General features: G+C 46.2%; 1 protein-coding gene across 2 annotated transcripts; it reads left to right on the top strand.

The window, feature by feature from the left end:
• The first annotated feature begins 269 nt into the window (after positions 1-269).
• On the top strand, positions 270-13,525 carry LOC146177725 (uncharacterized). Of its 2 annotated transcripts, XR_014701081.1 has the most exons (3): positions 270-446; positions 4,565-4,888; positions 12,923-13,525. XR_014701081.1 is itself a non-coding variant. In XM_084580559.1 (2 exons), exons 1-2 carry the CDS (start codon positions 4,487-4,489, stop codon positions 13,097-13,099), a joined length of 579 nt encoding a protein of 192 aa, XP_084436685.1. In that variant the 5' UTR covers positions 3,576-4,486; the 3' UTR covers positions 13,100-13,525. The 2 variants fall into 2 exon arrangements, 1 of the variants encoding a protein (XP_084436685.1); XM_084580559.1 differs by lacking the exon at positions 270-446 and having other exon boundaries at positions 3,576-4,888.
• Positions 13,526-18,297: the final 4,772 nt, after the last annotated feature.

Here is an 18,297-nt window from a genome sequence, read left to right as displayed (position 1 = left end):
TAGCTTGCTGTGGGTTAGATTAGGTTGTTATTTTGCTCGTTAGAAAAGTCATGGGTGGAATGGGGACGCCTGTAGCAGACTCCCAGTAACAGTGCTATTGGTTATGAATGACACAGTAACTTAATTATTCCGGTCTTAGATTAGCCGTTGTGGGGCTCCGCAGCCTCTTTAGGTGTTTTAAACCGCGCGCGCGTTTTCCTATTTGTGTTGTGTTTGCGCGAGCAGCGCGAGTGCGCATGAGTGAGCAGATAATCTTGGGGGCGGGATGTTAGCGGCGAAAGACGCGGGCAGATACGCGCGTCGAAGCAAGGCGCGAGGCCTTTTTTCGCCCCGGCGGGGCAAGCAGCGAGCGTCATGGGCCAGCGGGGTGTGCAGGGACTACTTAAAGCAGACCGGCGTCACGAAGGTGGAAGGAGTGCCTGCAGAAACAGCCTGGGCGTATTCGCGTGAGTTGCTGTAACGCGAGGAGCAATGCTTCTTGTTCCGCCGTGAGCGCTTTGGCCTTATTGCTCGCCCTATTCGCTCCGCAGTGTGTTTTGTCTCGCCGCGGTAAAGCCCTGACGTATTTCCCGCTTTTCTTCGCTGTTCTATTGTCGCGCGCATGAACAGCATGTTCTCAGCGCAGTAGCGCCTGATGTTGTTTCCTTTCTTTTTAATGCATTTTCGTTTATCCGGAATAAAGCGGGGTTATTAAGAGACTGGATTTGTCACTCTTCAGTCGAGACCATGGCTCGCGGACCGGCTTTTTGAAGGCGAGGCCTTCATCTGGCGCCCAATGTGGGGCCTGAACCCATGACCCTGAGGTTAAGTCTCATGCTCTACGGACAGAGCTAGCCGGACCCTCTGTCGCTCACTGTTAAGTCAAAGTCCCTTCACGTCTAAATGACGAGTGACGCCATAAAACGTCATTATTTCAGCTGTGAGAATCGGAGCGGTGACCTTGACAAACGATTTCTAGGGAAAGTCTGCTCTGAACAGCTGCCAACTAGCATATCCGTTATGCTGTCGGAGTGTAGCTCGCCCTGACAGAAGCGTCCATTCAGTTCGTGGTGAGATCCCCGATCATATTGATAAAGCCATACAACTGATTGAACGGATAAAGGAGGCCTTCTCGTTCACAGTATTTTGTTATCCTCTCCTCTTTGTTATCCTCATGACTTCATCTTTTTTTCTTGTACGATGTGCACCTAAACATCGAGCACATAAGGTGGATGGCATGAAATGGAACTCGCATACTGGGCTCGTGCCGTTCAGGCGCTCGTCAGCTCTGTGATCTGTGGTCCGTTGAGATTCTCCTACTCATTCCGCCTGATTTTATCCTTGGAAACGCCAAAGACATTGATGCTGGTGATTACGACGAAGCTGCTCATTTCGTGGTGCCGGTTTTATGTAAACCACGATTTACAGGGAGGCTTAGAGCGAGAGAGACAAGGATAAGAGAGTGACACAGGACGGTCGCTCGTCTGCTCGCGCTAAACCTCCCTGTAAATCATGGCCTGCCAACTGTACCAAAACTCAGCTTTGCTTAAACTATGTGAACCGTACTTGCGCGGGCAGAGGAGACTTATCGGGAGATATAGGACAGTGGTCGTACAACCAGAAAGTTCGGTAAAAAATCAGGAGTCTCCCGGGGACGTCAGCAGAGTTGGCAGGCATGCGGAAGAGACTTGCAACTCGGCCAAGTTGATGCCTGCGGTGGGCTTGTGATCCACGAGCTCATGGCTTTCCTCTGCATCGGCGATTCTGCAGAACGTGGCAATTCTCTGCCCCAGGCACTCTGCGGCCTCCGCAGAACAAGCTCTCGAGACCGTAGGCAGTCGGTAGCATAACGTGACTCAATCATTCTTCCCTGGTCCAGCACCTGTTCGGCCTTCGTCCTCGCTCAACATTTTTAACGCACGACGCGCCAACGCCAGGTCGTTGCGAAGAATAGCCCTATATTCATTGTAATCGGCCATTACAGGAGTTCAATGCAAATGCTAACACTTGAATTGGTTATGAGCGATACAGTAACTAAATTATTCCGATCTTAAATTAGACGTTTACAACAAAACATAAAATTTGCTGACGATCTGCTATGAGAACACCACCGCTCTTTGATAATTCACGGTCACTTGGGTGAACTTTGATGTCAGACAAGTTGCGCCAGAACTTTGATATCACTAACGTCATATTGTAGCCAGTTTTCTGTTAGAATAAGCAAGTTGCCTTGTGTTGATGCGATGATGTTAGAAACGAGCCTAATCTCCTCTGAAGATAACTGCGTACGTAAGTGAAGATTGCGGGAAACGAAAGATCCCTTCTGGGAGTTAGTGTACTCTGTCTCTATTTATGGGATGCGGTGACTGCTACTCGATTTCTGTTAGTTATACACATCGTCGAAAGCTTACCATTTAGGGCCAATGCGATCTGAATTTGAGTCCGGACTTAATCAAGACTCAGATCATGATCTGAGCGTGAATGAGCCCGAGAGAGTCGATACATGTGTGCGTCCGCCGACCTGTGGGTGATTATAAAATGGTCTGAGCCTTGCGCCTGGAACCGCAGTGAGTCTAGTGAAACTAATGCAGGGGGCGCCACTCGCGAATAAAAAAGATAAAAATGCCGAATAAAAAAAAAAACACGAACAGGATGGCAGCAACGCGAGCACGAAAACGCAGAATTATTCCCTCCTGAACAAAAATCCAAACGGGTTGTTTGTTACTTAGAAATATTTTATCGCGCCTTTCAAATAAGAAAACTCAACTGCACTATCTCAGATTTCACCACTTATGATCTAGTCATCCGAAACGGGTGTCGTGCTGTGCGCAGTTCATTTTGGTCATTTTGCATTTGACGCTGACTCTAGTCACTGTAAGCTAAAACGCGATCAATTTATAGCTCTTGCTCATGTATTAAAATCGAAATGCCTGCAAATTGTACTCAACCCCATCCCGTCTTTGTGCATATGCGTGTTGAATTGTATTGTTGATCGCAGCGTCAGTACAGCTCCTTAGTCGGCGGTCATTTTGAGTAGATTCCTTGAGCAGTCAGAGTACTTTTCGTGTTCCTGCATACGATATCGTGTGCTAAACAATGGCACAATTTATCTAAGTATCTGTAAGATGCTTGGATATCGCGTCTTCAATTTCTTAAATTTCAGTACACAGGGAAGCGTGCGACCCCCGAGTACGGATCGTTTGTTCGTGCTGCCCAGAAGCTTGTCACCTGTTTCGGGATCTTTTCAGCACATGGCCGCTGTTCGCCGCCTTATTGTTTGATTGGTTCTCAGAATGGTCATGTGTTTCAATCTTGTGGCGCAAAATTTTGAGCTGTCGAAATGGCTTCTTGCAGTGCCGTCAAAATAACGTTAAGTGCCAGACACATCTTTAGCAGAGCTATTCACGCCGATTGAATAGTAGATATCAGTAACTGCGGACGGAAAAAAAAAATAAAACTGGTATAGATGATTGGGAGGAAAACACTATGCTTGTATTACGGATGAGATAAAAGGTACTATTCCTGTAATCTGACTGGTTCACGTTGTGCAGCGAGAAATACGTCATGCACACATCACACTGTTATGACAAAATGAAGTTTCATGACATAAACAATGTGCTGTCATTGACGAAAATGGCAGAAGTTGGGCGCCACGTTAGGCGAGTGCATAAAGCGGCGAATTTGATGTGGAGTACAGGAGGCTGTCAACTCACCGCAGTTTCGTACAAAATTACTCTGGGTGGTGATGTAAGCTTAGACATCTTGCTGTAATTACAGAAAGTACTGAAACGACGCCATAAGAGTAGTTTTCAGCCGCGCAACCTTTTGAAGGATGAAAATGGAAGCGCAAATTTACAGCCGCACGAGGGCACTATCTGTCTTCCCGTCGCAAACGCTTTGCTCTCGCAGAGAAACCATTGATCCGTGAGGTTGCCAAGCGAAGCAATGGCGGTCTGCTAACTCAAGCGGCTTATCTGCGCGAGATGAGGCATTTCAGAGAGCACTGCGACGCTTTCGAATTATCTGTCTGGACAGTTCGTAAGTGCGACCACCCGAGGAGTCATATGGTGCTGTGACTGGCTCGGCGGCACCGTTAGACGCACGATGCTGAACTTCGTACAGTCGAGCGCGATTTGAAGGTTATCGCGCGAGCGTCGACCAGCCTTGCACTCCTGGCACCTGGCGGCCGGGTTTGGAACAGGAAAAATCATGATTTCGCACTCTTCTCTCCCTCGTTCGCTGTTCCATGCAACAACCATCACCCCCGCGACATACTCACCGCCCTTTCGCTTGGTTCTAAGCTTTCCATTTGTTGCGATAAAGTGTCCAATTTCAGATAATACCGAAGAATACGTCGCGCTCATAACTATAACTGCCTGTTCGTAGAACCAAACGAAAAAAATGAAAGTGATGTCCCAGCAGGGAGTGACGGCTAACAAAGGAACAGCAAAAAGAGTGAGGGAAGCTGGCTTGATACCTCCCTCGCCTCGGCAGAGAATTCTGGGCCATGGCGCTGTTCATGTACCCGGTCGGCGCTCGCGCGATAACCTTCAAATCGCGCTCGACTGTACTTTTCTTTGCACAGGCGCTACTGGAATGCAGTGGATCGGGCTGTGGCGACTTCCATGTGTCCCCGGGCCATCTGTCTTTTGTGACGTCGGTGACGCGACATCGGCAACCAAGTTTGCATACGGGAGTGTTTGGGTCGCTTATATCGGTGCACTCAGATGGAAACCGCATGGAAGGACTATCGCCGTTACCTCGTTTGGACACATCGTTTGGCGCAGCGGCAACATCCGAGACTTCGTGGGAACGGCCTAAAAAGACTGGACGGACAGCAGATCTCTTCAGTGGGCTCGGCGGCACCGTTAGACGCATGATGCTGAACTTCGTACTTTTCTTTGCACAGGTTAGTGACAAATGGTCATTCACAAGTTGCCTTAGAAGCGATTGTGCCTGCCTTGTCGTGCTGCCGAGCCCTCAGTGTATTTTTTGTTGCTGCCATGAGTAATCGCGAGTGCTTTGCATGCTGTTGAAGCTAAGTGGTGATGTGGAGGAGAACCCTGTGCCTGATGAACAGAAACTGGATCAAATTCTGAGCACTGTCACGGAAATTAAGGCTACCCAAACTGCTTTGCAAGGTGGATTTGAGGGTGTTCAGTTCAGGCTCTCTGAAATAGAAGACACATTAGCGTCGCTAAAGCTATGTAATGAAAAAGTGCAGAAATGTGAGGAATCTGTAGTGGTGATGCATAAGGAATTGTTCCAAATCACTAAAAGACTGGATGCCCTGGAAAATAGAAGCCGTAGCAATAATATTGTGACCTTTGGATTGAAAGAGGAAAATAACGAGAGTGCCTCCGAGCTTCAAAAAAAGTAGAAAACAATTTCTTGAGAAGCAAATTGGAAGTCCAGGTCAGATCCATAAAACGCATCCATCGTGTAGGCAGGAAAGATGCTGGCAATAAACGCCCTGTCATCTTGCGCTTTTATGATTTCACTGAAAAGGTTAAGGTTTTTCAAAGTTGCCATAAGCTAAAGAACAGTGGAATATCAATATCTGAGAATTTCTCGGTTCCTGTGTGCGAAATACGCAAAAAATTATGGCAGTCTTTAAATTGAATCGCGACAATGGGGATAAAGTAAGTTTAGTTTTTGACAAGCTCAAAATAAACAATAATATGTACGCATGGGATCCCACAGAGGATAAAAGGGTACCAGTGAGGCAAACGAAAAACACATTTTCGAAATCTCATGGTGGTCCCGCTGAATGACGTTTTCACAATAATCCATTAATCATTCTGGGTTTCAATGCTGGGACCATTGTTAATAAGGATGATAAATTAAAAGAATTATTCCTGCTTTACAGTTCAGACGTAATAATAATTACAGAAACGTGGTTGCACTCTTCCATACATGACTCGGAAATCGTCCCTGATTCTTACACACTTCTTAGATCTGATAGGAACAGCCGTGGTGGAGGGGTTGCTATTGCCATTAAGCAGGACCTCTACTTCAAGGAAGAGGAAGGCATGGACGGCCATTAAAGTGTTTGGTGCATGATAACAACGGGTAATGATAAGCAGTAATCGGTGGTATTTTTAGGTGCCCGAACGCCACAGATGACTATCATTTGAAATGGCACGACTATTTGAATTCTAAAATGAAAGAACGGACTAAAATCATATTATCTGGAGATTTCAATTTACCCGGAATTGATTGGACCACCTTAACTCCTGGAAGAAAGGAAGTGATCAATTGCGAACTGCTTTTAAACATAATGTTCAGTTTTTTGTTTACAACAGCTGGTTACTATTGCCGACACGCATTCAGGGCTAGACTAGCTCAGTGCTCAATCTTGTTATTGTATCTAGCATGTGAACCCCGGAACTTGTCATTGCGGAAAGTATATCAGACGATAAGTTACTCGCATTAACATTTCCACAGATGGGACAGCAGAGCACCGCAGTGCACCTTGAGCAGACACGTATTGTAACGAAAGGTTATAGTCGGGCTTATGACGTGAGCATCATCGACTTTATATATTTAATTCGGATATTTATATTTTGGAAAACCGGTCAATTGTTTAAGACTTACGGCTAAAGCTCAAGGAAACGATAATATACTGGGAAGAAAAATTCATTCCATCCAAGACGAAAAGAAGACAACGTAAAACGCCATATATTACCCGCAATATTATTCACCTAAAGCGAAAACTCGTGAGAATTCGTAGAAGTAAAAAATCACTTGCGGAAATATGTGAAATCCCCCCTCCCCCCTGTTCATGAAATAAATTAAAGAGGCGAGAGTAAGGTTTTTTTCAAGCACAATGTCGAACTTTGTCTACACAACCACAGAAATGTTGGCGCTATTCATCAAAATCTGATGACGCGATCTCAAAAATATAAGTTGACGGATGTATCATAAATATCAGTGAGCGATTGCAAACTATTTAAATTCATACTTCCAATCTGTCTTCACACGTGCAACACCGGTGAATCCAACCCCTGCGCAGCACACTAGCCACATGCCCGAAGTGGTGATAACACAAACAGGCGTCCTTAACTTACTCTTGCAAATAGATACGAAAAAGTGTCCTGGTCCTGATGGCATCTCAAACGTATTCATTAGACGCTATGCTGAGTAGATTGCTCCTTTTCTGTGCGCAAAATGTACCGAGTCACTTAAAACAGGTACTGTTTTACAAGATTGGCTCCATTCAAAGGTGAACCCTATTCACAAGGGCGGCAGCAAATTGCTGGTGAACGCAAACCAACTTATATCATTAATCAGTTCGTGTTGCAAGGTAAGGGAGCATATAATTCATAATGCTATCGTAACATTTTTAGAAGAAAACAACCTTCTATTCCCCAGACTACATGGCTTTCGAAATAAATTGTCAACAGCTACTCAAGTGTTTGAAATCACACTGACCTGGCATCAATAATTATTTCTCGACTACAGGCTGATACAATCCTCATAAATTTCGCTAAAGCTTTCGATCGTGTTCACCATAAAAAATTGATTTTAAAACTAGAAACGATAGGTATTGATCTGAAAATAGTAGCATGGATAGAAGCCTATCTTTCCAACCTTAAACAGTTCGTCTCAATAAATGGTTTCCACTCAGATTACCTTGAAGTCCTATCGGGGGTCCCGCAGGGCTCCGTTCTTGGGCCCCTGCTGTTTCTCACATATGTAAATGATATCTATTTGTGTGCCGAACATGGAGTGACAATGCGACTTTCTGCAGAGGACTGCGTGATTTATACAGCCGTGAACAGCTCTGGTGACCAAATGAAACTTCAGTCTTCTTTAAAAAACATTTCTGACTGGTGTGCAGCCTGGGACATGCAAATTAACATATCGAAAACGGTGCATTTAAACACAACAAGAAAAAAATTCCTTTGTCTTACAACTACACATTATCTGGCTCCCCGATACCACACGTAGCCAAAGCAAAATACCTGGGGATCACACTAACCCAAGACCTTAAATGGCATGCACACATCGAGAACATATGTAGCAACGCATTCAAGCAGCTTGGTTTTCGTCGCAGCAGACTAGCAATGGCTCCATCGCACGTGAAGTTAACAGCCTATAAAACATTAGTACGACCTATCCTTGAGTATGCAAACATAATCTGGGATCCCCATCAAGCGTACCTGATCGAAAAGTTAGAAACAATTCAGTCGAAAGCACTACGATTCATATATTCGAAATACTCACGTCATGAAAGCGTAACAGCCATGCGCATCACTGCACAAATACAGATCTTGTTTTGTCGCCGGAAAACGACTGTAATGAAGTTCCTTTACAACATTTATCATCATAGATTAAACATACATAAGGAAGACTACCTGTTAACACCCCAGCGTCGATCCACCCGAGTTAGCCATAACTATTGCATAGACCATTCTTGGCGCGTTGCAACACGATTAAATACTCGTTTCTTCCTAAGGCTATCGAAATGTGGAAAGCGTTACCAAGTGAAATTGTTAACATTACTAACCCTGACAGGCATCGATAGATCGCCAAGTACTGCCTTAAACTTCAGCTCAAACACTGCCATATTTGTCTAGCACTATGCATACACTTCAATGTCAACGAAATGGAGTCTTCCCACTATGGAAGAAGCAAGCAAATTTACTGGCAGCTTCTTTTTTAATAAAATAATGTACGCGCCATGTATATGGAACATGTCTGCTTGCCACTTATGATGTATTTCACGTAAGGTTTTGCAGATGTGTGCATACAGGCTCACCCTTTGCTTATTATTCGGAAAACAAATATAATTACTCAAGAGCACGTTATGACACTACGCTGTATTCATGTGATGTTGTTAACTGACTTTTTATCTTGACTGCTTTTTAATCCAGCCAAAAAAGAATCTTTCTTTATTGCTTTGCATTTTAGCGTTTCGACACTAATGAACACGTGCACGCGGCGTCACCATAGCTTCATACCACGATTTCCAGTCATCTTTCGCTTTCATTCCCTTTTCTCATTTGATCCCCGTCTGTATGTGCAAATTGGCCCCCCTGGGCATTGACAAGTTAACCTTCCAGCTGTACTCCGTTCTTCTGTTTCTGTCTCTCTTTCTCAGAAATCTTTCGCGTTTCGCAGGAGCCCTTTCGCGCGCTAGCGCATGAAAATTTAACAGACTATGTATGCCTTCCACTAAATTGGTTGTGTGCGTGTGTGTAACTGGGTTACACTTGGTTATATTTTCATGCGCTGGTGCGCAAAAGGCTCTTGCGAACGCGAAAGATGTCTCTCTCACTGCGCTGCTTTCCGCGCTCCACACAACTCAAGTTAATACTTTAAGAACTTAGCGGGCTTGCTGACCTGATGGTAGCGGGTTTTAACACGGCTGTTCAAAAAGGTGGACAGAAAAGACAGTAGCTAAGACTAATTTTTGATATTCTGAGACTGGACATGGATCATGACGGGTGCGCGGGCGCCGCTTGGCCAGTGCTGGAGCCACATCGCAAATCTGTCGATTCCATTGTTTACGACGACGTTCTTAAACGTTTTAGTTTTTGCATTCAAATGCCGCTAATACGTGGATGTGAGAGGTCATCGGCGGTTACGAGGGGCAATGCCATTTTTCGCTCCTATTCTGTGCCAATCAACTGCGAATATTTCGTTGCCATTCTTTCTCTTCAGCTGTAACGTTCCTCGAGTCTCATAAACCCGTTCAGCCTTTCCGTGCGTAGCTGCTGTTGAATGTGCACTCGCCAGCAGGCTCCCGCAAACGCAATGCCACCTCACGACCGCGCTCTTGCTCGCGCCGGCCGTTCGCGCATGTATTGTTACTTTTGATAAAGAGGGTATGGCATATGTCATCATTTTGATTTCAATCACAAACTAGGCTTGCGACGGCGTTCTGAAGGGTAAAAGAAATAGGATGGCACCACCCGGAATACTGCAAATGGAACACATGTTTGATATAGAAGTTGTGAAATCTTCCACTACATGGAGGTTCATTAGTGATGCCGTACGCCATCGTTATGAACCCCGTCGCCTGTTGACAATCCCAACTGCATCTAGTACAACTACAGCAATGGCAGACGGATTTCGCATTATGGGGCTAGTAAGGCATTTGCGTTATTATGCCCATAGATTTCGTGTACACTATTTCAATAGACACGAGTATCGAGCTCAGTGACCGGAGGAACAAAGCGGATGCCGAAAAATCGTATCGTTTGGTTTACAAATACTTTTCTGTGGTTTGGTAAGCCCCAGGCCACAGAGAAAAGAGATATTAACTAGAGTTGCACTCAACACCTTCTAAATATCGGTGCTTCGTCGATAAACATGCATTCGAACATTCTTGGTGACGGACGTAGCCGAAGCTATCCACGGCCGGCGTTCAGATTCAGATGCAGTATATCGCTTTTGCTTCATTATCATGCAGTTAAACCATGCCGGTAATATTGCGTGAAAAGATAAGTGCGTATGATCCCACGAGACAGGTAGATGATCATACACCGATGCACATAACCCTGTCCATTTTTGCGCATTAGTTTATGGCAACATGCACAGTCTAGGGTAATGGTCATTTCCGGGGTAAAAAAAATAAAACGCTGAATAGGAAAGTGTACAGTGTCAATCACACTTAGCGGGAAAATGCTTTCGCGTGATCATGCACCTGTGGAACGCCATTGCATATAACTAGTCCGCGAATCAATGCTAAGCGACACGCGAGAAGATTTACAACGATGCGGTGCTTCATGTTGACGGCCACTCTGCATCAGTTTTCTACCCGTTTGGGTACAATAGCGCTTCTCACGCGTGCAGCCCGCCGGGCCGGGTTCCTGTTTAGTATGATTGACTCTCCCCATGCGCGAAAAGAGAAATCTCACTGCGCGGACACACTGACAAGATGCGTCGTTCCAAAGGCAGGGCTGGATTTTTCCCAATTACTGCCCTTGCGTCACCAGGGCACTCTATAGACTTTGTATAGATTCGATTGGCTGAAAGTGAACGCGCGTCACCTGCTGATCGGACGCGGCGCGCCAAAGAAAGCGAAACGTGCACACAATATTAAAGCATAACAATGGTTAGTCAGCCATAAATCCAGTCAAAATAAAACGAAGGGTAAATGCTCCAAATGTCAAACAGCCACAGCAAAAAAAGAGGCCTTAGCGCACCATAAAGACATCCAGACGAATTACCATGAAGCAATGCCTGAATGTAACGCCATCAAACAAAAACAACATAAAATGCAAAAGCTTTCTCCCGAAAGCTCACCCTGCTTATGATTGTTCATCGCATCGGCCCATCTAGCCGTCTATTATTTATTAAATGAGGTTTTCAGCGTTTATTTGTAACGCTACTCCCACCTCTCAAAAAGGTAGTCATTGGGGATATGTTTACCCGGAAAGCAAAAATGTCAACGTTGAAAAAGATTAAAGAACGCTGGATATGTCGAGGAAACGCCTTCCGCATGTAGATGAAATTTCAGAGACTCGCCGTTTCTTAATTTTGTTCCATTCACTTCATTCCAGTGTGGCTTTCGTTTCAGTTTTAATTCGCTTTGTTCTTTATCTGTTAATCGTTAGTTTCTCCGCGCTTTCACTTATAATTTCGTTTCCTCTTGTATATTCACCTTTCCCTCCAGTTTCTTTTTTTCCGTCTTTCTTTGATTTTTTTTTTGTCGGTACTATTTTTTTGCTTTCATATACAATTTGTGCCCTCCTCCTATGAGCGTCTTTTGTAATTTCTCCGTTTCTTCCTTTTACTTTCCTTCTTTTTTTTCTCTTCGTGCGAACCAGTTTTCGCTTGTGCGCTGGTTGTAGAATGTTCAGCTATGTGCGAGCTTAAATGATAATGCATTCTAAACATTTCGGTGTCGATGACTTCCAGAGGACTTGCCAATTAACAACACCGTTCTTTTTTCCTAACTGGAGTCTCTGGGAACCTTTGGCCGAACTTTAACATATTATTACTCAGTTGCCTTACTGATCATTTCGAAATAATAAGCTTGGCCGACATTTTATTGCACCCAGCATCCATTAACCAATGTATGCCCCAGGGTTCAATTTTAGGACGACTGTATTTTTTAGCATGCATCAAGAATTTTTCTGGTTATTTCACCAAATCTAACTGCATTTTATACGCTGATGACACTACATTATATACTAGTGACAGAAATATAAATGATCTAATCAAAACATTGAAGCTGAACTATAACTTACAGCTGACTGGTTTCAGGTAACCAGATTGAAATCAATCCTTTAAAGAAAAGGAAATTTTACGATGTTTAATTCGCAATCATAAACAAGCGATTAATATTGCTCTACTTTATTTGGATAACCAAATTATACCACTTTCTGAATGCACTACATTTCTTAGTGTCCCACGAGACGAACATCTGAGATTTAGTATGCACTCGGAATCATTGTCAGAATGGGCTTTTTGTATTGGGGTGCTTCTTAGAACTCATCATTACTTTCAGCAACATATCCCCCGGGCACTTTTTTTAACATATTCACAATCAATTAACATACTGCATATCAACTTGGGGAACTGCATATCTCATTGATATATCAAGCTTTCATCATTTACAAAATAGTGCAGTTCGAATATTTAGCTTTCCTCAGTCCACTTCCCACCCTCCCCCTATACCGGAATCTTATTATCCTTTCTTTGTTGAGTCTGCCTCACCACAACAGTTCTGCTAATGGTGATATTGTAATTACTGCTCTTTTTTTCATCTTTGTTCATAAACAGTAATCTGACCAAATTTTGCGGCAATTTGCTACTGCCCATAATTAACACTATCTATGACAAGCAAAACCTTCTGTTTTCAGCTATAACTATATGAAACTCACGGCCCTCATGCGTTAAAACAGATCAGTGTCCAGGTTTTTCAATAATAACGTCAAAGCAATAGCGGCTGTGACTCAGTGCTAAAGTACTGTATCTTCCTGTGCAGATCCTTGGATGCATCGTCAAGCTGGCTTCATGGAACAATACTCCAAGTGGCGTCATCTGCGCATGCTTCGCAGACGGGTCATCGACTTACGAGCAGCATGCTGAAACCTTCGCCAGTGCATCGCCCCTGTGTGCGATAGCTACGGCTTGCCGGGTGGATCAACGCCTTGGCTCCTGAGTGTTCCATGGAACTTTGGTGCTTGTGAGCGCACCGTCGACTTCGGGAGCAGCGCGACGTCACCAGCCAAGAGCTTAAAAGCGCCATACGAGATCTCGTTCTTCAGTGGACAAAGCAACAGCGGCTGTGACACAATGCTAAAGCACTGTCTCTTCATTGTGCAGGTATGTTATCTTGAGAATACTCGGTGCCTAAGATCAGACAATCGATCATTGCTGCTGTTTCTTTGCCCACAAGACGCAGTTGGTTTGTGTTCGAACGCCATGTATTATATCAGCCACCTATTGTTGAGTGGAGACGTGGAGCTCAATCCAGGACCTCCTTAATCTGACCCCCCAACGAAGCCCGGAAACTCATCAAAATGTAATGAGCCTATTACAGCACTTCTGTACTGTCCACGTGCTCTGCAAAGACCGCTCAACAATCGGCTGCTGTAACATATCCAACTGAAACTGATAACATTGTGACCATGCATGCCGAAGTTGTTGAACGACGCAAGCATATGGCTGAGGACCGTGGCAATATTAAGCCATTCCAAGCATTCGTGAACTCACGTTTTGATACGCTTGAAACCCGCGTGGCTGCACTTGAAGCGTCACCATCTAGCTTAACAGTTAGCGCGTTCCGAAATTAAAACACTAACTAGAACTGTGGCTCGGTTGGTTGAAAAGAATGAGGACCATGATAACCGATCCAGTCGCAACAATATTGTTACGTTAGGCGATCCATGCGCTCATATGCGCATAAGAAGGAAAAAGAAGAATCTCGGTAGTTCTTGGTGAAGACGACGACGACGTTCAAGCAGTGTCGGCTGCTGGTGCCTGCAGGAAAGGCCTGTTGTGTGAAAGCCTTGTCTCCTTGCCCTAGCCGTTCGCCATCGCCTCGAGCCTACCCTTCCCGATCACCTACTCCTCGCCGCAGCTTGTCCCGAAAGTACCAAGGCCCCTACTCGGGAAACTAGGGAACGCAGCACCCGCACGTGGCGCTGTGTTACCAACCCGGACAGCCAATTGTGTTTCGACCATCGCACCACGCAGCAATTTGATCAATGCCCTCGTAGATAGAGTCCCTGTTCCCGCTCTCATTGACACTGGAGCCCATATTTCAGTCCTTAGCACTTCGTTCCGCCAACGCCTCAAAAAAGTTCTTACGTCCGCTAACACCTCTGCAGTTCGTGTTGCTGATGGCAACACTGCTACCATCATCGGAATGGGCACCTCGCGCGCTAGCATCGCCGGCCACCACGTCCCTGTGCTCTTCGCCGTCCTTACTACTTGTCCTCAAGCCTTCATTTTAGGCCTATACTTTTTATCAGCCCATTCCGCATTTATTGACTGTTCCTCCGGACGTCTGCGCCTAGCCCCTGGTCCATTGTGTTCACGACCCTAGTGCTGACCATTCCCAGCCTCGCCTCCGCTCTAGTACATTTACTCGCCTACCTCCCGAGGCGGCAGTATACGTGCCCATGTAACCTTTTCCTTCCCTTCCTGACGGCGACTTCATTGTCAACCCCATCACCGACGTCGCTCTACAGCGCAACATCGTCCTACCTTATAACATTGTACACGTCGCGAATAACCACACCTACATTCCCGTACTCAACTTCAGCATGTCTTCGCAAGTTCTCCCGGAGAGAAGTTTTCTTGCCGAGCTCTCACCTTTGTCCAGCTTTACTATATCAGCAGTACTGTCTGACCATGACGCCGAGGTGCCTGCCCAACCAGTCCCGTCACAAAGCCCGGAGAACCGCATCTCAGCTATTGTTGCCTCTGGCCTGCGTCCCGAATAGGGCAGAGCCTGTGCCGGCCTTTTGCGGTCATACAGCGACATTTTTGATTTCGGTCACGGATCCCTGGGCCAAACGTCTGTCGTTACACATCGCATCGATACTGAGATGCCCGCCCTATTCATCTACGGCCTTACAGAGTTGCTCTTTGCGAACGCTGGATCATTCAAGAATAAGTGGAGAAAATGTTGGCCAGCAACATTATTGAGGCGGCGAGCAGCCCCTGGGCGTCTCCGGTAGTACTCATCAAAAAAAAGACAACAGCTGGAAGTTATGCGCAGATTATCGACACCTAAATAAGATAACAAAGAAAGACATGTACCCTCCTGCAAGGATCAAAGACGCCCTCGACTGCCTGCATGGTACCAAATACTTCTCCGTTAACCTCCGTTCTGTATATTGGCAGATCTCTGTTGACGACAGAGATCGCGAAAAGTGCTTTTGTCACCCCGGATTGCCTCTATCAATTCAAGGTGATGCCTTTCGGCTTATGTAATTCCCCTGCGACCTTCGAGCGCTTGATGAACTCGTTACTACGCGGGTTCAAATGGAACACATGTCTGTGCTACCTCGATGAGGTCATCGTATTTTCATCAACATTTGAGGGCCACCTCCATCGTATTTCGGCTATTCTTGGCGTCTTCCGAAGAGCTCGCCTTCAGTTGAACTCCAAGGAGTGTAGCTTAGGAGGCAGGGAACCAAGGTCCTAGGATATTTAGTCAACACCCATAGCATCCAGCCGGACCCCGACAAAATTCGCGAAATTCGCGCTGTAAGTGGTTTTCCTATCCCGAAATCTCTCAGCGACGTGCATAGCTTCCTCGGACTTTGCTCATATTTCCTGCGATTTGCACCAAACTTCGCGGAAATTGCCCGCCCACTTACGCAGCTTCCGAAAAAAGAGGTCTCCTTTTCCTGGGGCCACTAACTATCGGCCGCCTTCGCAGCTATTATTGGCCGCCTAACCGGTCCGCCGGTATTGGCTCACTTCAATCCGTCAGCGCCCACAGAAGTACGCACTGACGCAAGTGGGGATAGAATTGGTGCCGTTCTCGCAACACATCAGCTCGTTTCCTCTCGCGTCATCGCCTATGTCAGCCGACTCGACTCCTCTCTGCGGCCGAACAGAATTATTCCTTGACTGAACGTGAGTGCTTAGCCCCAGTTTGGGCCGTTACGAAGTTCCGCTCTTACTTGTATGGGTGGCCATTCACAGTAGTCACTGACCACCGCGCATTGTGTTGGCTTTCTACACTCAAAGACCCTACTGGTCCCCTTGGGCGTTGGCCTTGCGCCTTCAGGAGTACAATATTTCAGTGGTCCCTTTCCCATCATCCATTCGACCCACCAAGCCAACTTGATTGTGACAATGATGCTTGCGTGCTCTCTATTTCTGACTTCTCCAATATTCGCCGTGAGCAACGCCAAGACCCTCAGCTTCGCAAAATTGTCAATCGCCTTAGCGCCGATCGCCATGACCATTCCCTTCGTTTGTTTGTGCCCCATGACGGCAGCTTATACCGGCACAGTATGCGATCTGATGGCCCGGCCTTCTACTAGTAGTCCCTCAGCACCTACGCACAGCCGTCCTTGAACAGCTTCACGACGTTCCCGCAGCGGATCATCTAGGCGTCTCTCGCACATACGACAGTGTGCGCCGTCGGTTCTTTAGGCCAGGCCTATACTGCGCAATCCGCTGTTACGTGGCTTCTTGTGACCGCTGTCAACGCCGGAAAACGATCAGTTTTACCAGCTGGACTTCTGCAAAGGTCGACATCCATATAGACCCATTTTCTCGAGTGGGTCTGGATCTTTTAAGGCCTTTTCCACTGTCCGCACCGGGGAGGAAATGGATTGCGGTGGCCACTGATTACACCACACGCTACGCGGTCACACGAGCAATACCAACCTGTTGAGCAACTGATGTCGCTCTTTCCCTCCTCAACGATGTTATACTCGTCCATGGAGCTCCCCGCCAACTGCTCACCCATCGTGGCCGTTGCTTTCTTGCGCGTATAGTCGACGAGATCCTAAGGTTGTGCAACATTCGTCATTCTTTGACAACTGCCTACCATCCACTGACGAACGGGCTTACCGAGAGCCTTAACCGGACATTGAATGACTTGCTGTCAATGTATGTTTCTGATGATCACTGCGACTGGGACATAATGCTGCCGTTTGTGACATTTGCATACAATCCGTCGCGTCACGGCACTACTGGCAACTGCCCCTTCTATCTTCTATACGGCCGTGAACCTCTGCTTCAATTTGACAGCCTGTTTCCTTCTGTCACCACTGCCAGCTCATGCTCGTGACGCCATAGCCCGAGCTGATGCGGCCCGCGTTGTTTCTCGCAACCGACTCGCAGCCTCCCAGCACTCCCAGAAACTTCGCTGTGATTTCTGTCATCGCAACACCCATTATACTTGCGGGTTTCTCGTGCTGCTTTGAAACCCAGCGCGCCGCGTTGGCTTCTGGGAAAAAAATGTGCCCCGTTATACAGGACCCTACCGTATTTAACAAGTCACTGCAGTGACATACGAAATTGTGCCCTTGCATTCCGCACGCCATACCTCTACATCACGCACCAAAACGGTTCACGTGGCACGCCTAAAGCCCTACTACACGAACCCTGGTTTGGACGCTAGTACGCACCGGGACGGTTCTTTTCAGCCGGCGGGTAGTGTTACGTTAGGCGATCCATGCGCTGATATGCGCATAAGGAAAAAGAAGAATCTCGGTAGTTTTTGACGAAGACGACGTTCGAGCAGTGTCAGCCCCCTCAAACCCCCTAACGTAGAGCGTTGCCACAGACTCGGTCGAAAGCGGAAAGAGCATCCACACCTAGCTATTCTCAAGCTACTGGACCGGGAAAAGTCTTTGGTCATGAAAAATGTCTCAAAACCTAGAGGGTCTGACTATTACATAACTGAAGATTTTTCACCCAATGTTCGTGCTATTAGGAAAAGAATTTGGGATGCTTCTTCACATCTTCGATGACAGGGTTATGAGGTCAAACTGAGCTATGATCATGCTTTTATCGACGATGTTCGCTACATTTGCGACAGTGTCTAAAGCTCTTATCAGAGACCCGAAATTTTTGAATTTTAGCACTTTCCAGTCGCAATCTCGAGATTCCTGGCCTGCAGATAAAAAAAAAATCTTCCACTGGTCAGGCTACGACGCCAGAAGGTAGCGCCACATAGGACTGTGTGCGGGGCAGTGGATTGGCATCTGTGACTGCGCATCCCATTTCAGTTCTTTACACCAACATACGAAGTGTTCTACTGAAGTGCGATGAACTTATCTGTGTTGCTGATTCAGCTGACGCTGATATTGTGTTCATAACCGAAAAGTGGCTTTCGTCAAAGGTTGATGACTGAACATGTGATTTGCAAAAAAAGATTTAATA

The sequence above is a fragment of the Amblyomma maculatum genome, chromosome 10 (genome assembly GCF_055883805.1).
Source record: "Amblyomma maculatum isolate TAMU_Amacu chromosome 10, ASM5588380v1, whole genome shotgun sequence".
NCBI lineage: Eukaryota > Metazoa > Arthropoda > Arachnida > Ixodida > Ixodidae > Amblyomma > Amblyomma maculatum.
This window is presented reverse-complemented; position numbering and strand designations above follow the sequence as displayed.